Here is a 2,458-nt window from a genome sequence, read left to right as displayed (position 1 = left end):
ATTGATCTACTTTATCATTCGATCCGACGATTGAAACTGAGAAGGATGTGTGAAAAATAAAAATAGATGTGTGGATACCACTACCCAAAATATAATGAGAGTACTGTATTTTCAAAGCTTTTGTTTTAATTTTTGGCAATCAAATCAAAACCAGTTTAATCATCAATAATCACGTTATGAATCAAAATTTAATTTAAACAATTAACCTCGTTAGCATTACTTAGAATAAAAAGCAAATTCCACTCGGCATCCACTCATAATCAAAAGAGAACAAAGTTGTTGATTATTTATTTTTAAGAATCCCATTATCTAGACCAAACAATTAATAAAATAATAATTCACAGAAAAAAAGAAATAATTATATAAAAAAAAACTTGTGGCAAAAATTGCATCTAATCTGGAATTTTTGAATCATGGAGAAGGAGGCACCGTAATGATAACCAACGGCTGCTGTTCCTCTACAACCATACAATCGGGTAATGTGATTTCACTACCAGCGCACGTTAGCGAGCGGGCCCTCTTAGCTTGGAGATCCCAGTCTGTAGTCCCAACCACATACAACATGAGCCCAGCACAACAAACCTGGGCTGACAGCAACCCGACCCATAATCCGCAAAACCCGATTCCAGCCCAGAATCCGAGTCCGACGGCCACTGGCATGCCCACGAGATAGAACGCGCTGAGGTTCACGTTAGCAGCGGTGGACGGGCGCGCGCTACCTCTGAGGACGCCACACCCCACTGTCTGCGGGCAGTTGCCAAGCTCGCACAGCCCTAGGATGGGCAGCGCCGCCGACGTCAGCCGCACGATCTCCGCGTCGCTTGTGAACATCCGCGCCCAGCTCCCCCGCATCCCTGACGCGAAACTCGTCGCGGATAAGCCCATCAAGAACGCAATCATGATCGAGACCGCAGAGGATAATTTCGCCTTGTGCGGCCGGTTTGCCCCGAGCTCGTTCCCGACCCGGGTCGAGACCGCGAAGCTCAAGGAGGATGGGAACACGTAAATCAACGCCGTCGTTTGGATGAGCACGCCCATCGAGGCGACGGTTGCTCTGGGGTCCACGAGGAGCCCACACAGGACGATCATGATCTCATACCACCACCACTCCAAGCACACGGAAACGCAGCTCGGCGCGGCGAGCCGAAGCAGCGGCTTCCAGCCTGTGAGGCACTCGCTGGTTGGCTTCGTCCACGTCGGCACGTGGATCCCCGTGGTCCACACGTACGAAACGAGGGCCAGTAAAACAAATAGATTGGAAGCGGCGGAAGCCGCCGCGACGCCGGCCACGCCAAGCTGGAGCCGAGTGACTAACAAAAGGTTCATTGGGAGGTGAAAGAGCGCCCCGGCAAAGGATGCTAACGTGAGCGGATGGGTGATTCCCTGGGCCCGAAGGTAAATGCGGATTGGGTGAATGAGGGAGTTGGTGAAGAGGTCAGGGAGGGAGAACATGAGATAGGTGTGGGCCACGGCGGTGATATCCGGGTCCTGACGGAGGTACAGTAGGATTGATGACATGCTGACCCAGAGGAGCGAAATGGGTAGAGAAGCGACGGCGAGGAAGATGACGGAGCGGTGGAGGGTTAAGGAGAGGAGCTTCGGACGTTGGGCTCCAAAGGCTTGGGAACAGAGAGGCTCCATGCCAAGGGCTAGTCCGGATAGGACGGAGTAGCCGGTGATGTTGGCGAAGGCGATGGCAAGGGACCCAGCAGCGAGCTCAAGCTCGCCAAGGTGGCCGAGGAAGAGCATGGAGAGGATCGAGCGGGAGTAGACAATGAGGGCGGTGAGGATGATTGGGAAGGCGAGCTGTAACAAGGACTTGGTCTCGCTGACTATGTCTAGTAACAAGTGGGGCTGCGGCTTTGGAGCTTCGGGTACGGATAAGAAGTCTAGGAACAAGTGGGGCTGCGGCGGCGGCTGTTGATGGTGGCGATGCTCTGGTTTCTTGGCTGTTGATGAATTGTTTGGATTACACATGATTGTTTGATGAACAACAGAGAACTTCAACGATTAAAAGCAAAGAAATGTTTCTCGTTTGTATGTGATGATTATTGTTTCTGTCTTTTGAACGATGCTCTGTTTAGAAAACGAGAGGAGAGAGAAGGAGATACTCTCGTAGAGAGCACTCTAATGAATTCAAATGAATGGGGGATGGATAGATGGATTGTTGTTTTTTGGCGTAGATGTAAGGGATGTACAAGTATAAATAGAGGGGACGAGGGGGAGGGGTGTTTCCGTCTTCTCACGTCACTTGCCCTTGAACTTTGTTTATCATTCTTCATGCTTCTCCAGTTTAATTAGGGAGTGTAGTACATTTGGATTTTTGAGGATTTTAATAAAAAAAATTAAATGACAAATTTAAAAAAAAAATTAATAAATTCTCAATTCTATATGGATTTTGACAGGTTTATATAGATTTCTATGAATTTTTTTCATGAATTTCTATTATAGATTTTTA

The 2,458-nt window shown here is 48.4% G+C and overlaps 1 protein-coding gene across 1 annotated transcript; it reads right to left on the bottom strand.

Annotated features, from left to right (window-relative positions):
• Positions 1-257: 257 nt before the first annotated feature.
• Positions 258-2,207, bottom strand: LOC126596509 (protein DETOXIFICATION 51-like). Its single transcript, XM_050263120.1, has one exon. The coding sequence runs from the start codon at positions 1,975-1,977 to the stop codon at positions 412-414; it is 1,566 nt and encodes a 521-aa protein (XP_050119077.1). The 5' UTR covers positions 1,978-2,207; the 3' UTR covers positions 258-411.
• Positions 2,208-2,458: the final 251 nt, after the last annotated feature.

This window comes from Malus sylvestris, chromosome 2 (genome assembly GCF_916048215.2).
Source record: "Malus sylvestris chromosome 2, drMalSylv7.2, whole genome shotgun sequence".
Lineage (NCBI taxonomy): Eukaryota > Viridiplantae > Streptophyta > Magnoliopsida > Rosales > Rosaceae > Malus > Malus sylvestris.
This window is presented reverse-complemented; position numbering and strand designations above follow the sequence as displayed.